This window comes from Gekko japonicus, unplaced genomic scaffold (genome assembly GCF_001447785.1).
Source record: "Gekko japonicus isolate JY-2015 unplaced genomic scaffold, Gekko_japonicus_V1.1 scaffold5761, whole genome shotgun sequence".
Lineage (NCBI taxonomy): Eukaryota > Metazoa > Chordata > Lepidosauria > Squamata > Gekkonidae > Gekko > Gekko japonicus.
Window position 1 is genome coordinate 42,447 of NW_015175024.1, and position 1,479 is coordinate 43,925.

The window sequence follows — 1,479 nt, forward strand, 5'->3', positions numbered from 1 at the left end:
ATTCTTCAGGAGATATTATAGTGGTGCCAAGGCTCTCAGTTTCATAAATGTTAGACAACAAGTCTTAAGAATATTAAATTCAGATAGGACGCTGATCTCAATTAACATTCAGGCTCAAAATATGCTGCTATGTTTCTACTGGATCCCGGGATCCCACTATAATTTCTCCTGAAGAAGATCCATTTTTTGAAACGTTGTTATGTAATCCGGAGACGACGTTGATTATGTACCTTGGTTCAAGGATTTTCTATTGAGTTGTGTATCATGTTGTAGTGCTTTCGATTGCAATACATAAACAGCATTCTTTATAAGTCTTATGACTGTTTGAGTGTGGGTCAGACGATCACGACTGTTGGCTTTATACTTGTTTAACTGATTGGGTCGTGTGTGTCCAAATATTTGCAGCAAGCTTTCCCGCTTCTGGTGAAGAAAGCAGTACAACGCAAAAGCTTTGGGTACTCCGGCTTCTGATAGAGTTGGCCCAGCACACAGAACCACTTTGTGGTCCTTTCCGTGCATGGACCTCATCCCTGGTTTTATCAGAGTTCAACTCGCAACACAACACCTTACGTTTATCCCTGGTTATAACAGCATTCGTTTATCCCTGGACAAGTGTGGGGCGAAATCGGGGTGACTTCAATGTAATGTGGAAACAAAAAATAACCCGAGATAATTACAGGGGTGAACTCAAGTGTAGTGTAGAATGTAAGTTCGGGGACAGGTTTGAACCAGGATTTAAACCGAAAGGACCTGTATTTTCTCCCCACCCCCATTACTTCCATCCCTGATGTACAAAATCCTCCAAACCCTGCCTTACGCTTCTTCTCCCTCTGTTCTTCTTCAGAGACTCGCGTACTGCATCACACCAGAGAATGAACATCACCTGGTAGCGCAAGGGAACGTGCGACAGTTTAAGGTGTGTGTTTACCTGTCCTGCTTCTACGTTCCAGAGGCATGTATTCAATAAGCATCACTGTTTTGCTCACCTGTTTCAGGTCGTGAGCTGTCTTTGGAAGCCCCGGTAGTCAGAAGGATGCATTTCATAAACCAGTGAGCAAAGAATGAGTATTTAGTGTTCAGACGTCCACTTTCTTTTGGAAACAGTATGATGATCACTAAAGCTTTTGCTCGGTAGATGTGTCCATTGATAAGGCACCCCTCCTGGTTGTTTGGCTGGAACGGAGCGCCACAGCTCAGAGGTGGTCTTAGTGATTCTGAACCCTGGTCAAAAATCCAGGTTAGGGCCCCAGAATCACCACCCCCCACCACTGGGGCCCCTGCCTCGTCTACCCCCTGCCACTGGGGTCCAAGCATGGGGCGGCCATCATCCTGTCTGAGGCTGGTGGGAACCGCTGGTGCCACCAGATGTTTGCTGCTTTGGCCTTGAAGGGGATTCGGAGCAAGCAGGCACTGTTGATGCTGAGGTGGCTGCCCCGTCTGTTGGGGGGGGGAGCAGGGTTATGGGCCCAGAACAATTGC

At 46.9% G+C, this 1,479-nt stretch overlaps 1 protein-coding gene across 1 annotated transcript in view; it reads left to right on the forward strand.

Annotated features, from left to right (window-relative positions):
• LOC107122162 (sodium-dependent noradrenaline transporter-like) overlaps window positions 1-967 on the forward strand; it is a gene marked incomplete at its 5' end in the record, with an annotated part of 41,185 nt that extends 40,218 nt beyond the window's left edge. Inside the window, one exon of the mRNA XM_015425189.1 lies at window positions 845-967. Within this exon, the coding sequence (XP_015280675.1) occupies window positions 845-967 (123 nt within the window). The remainder of the gene's footprint in view (window positions 1-844) is intronic.
• Window positions 968-1,479: the final 512 nt, after the last annotated feature.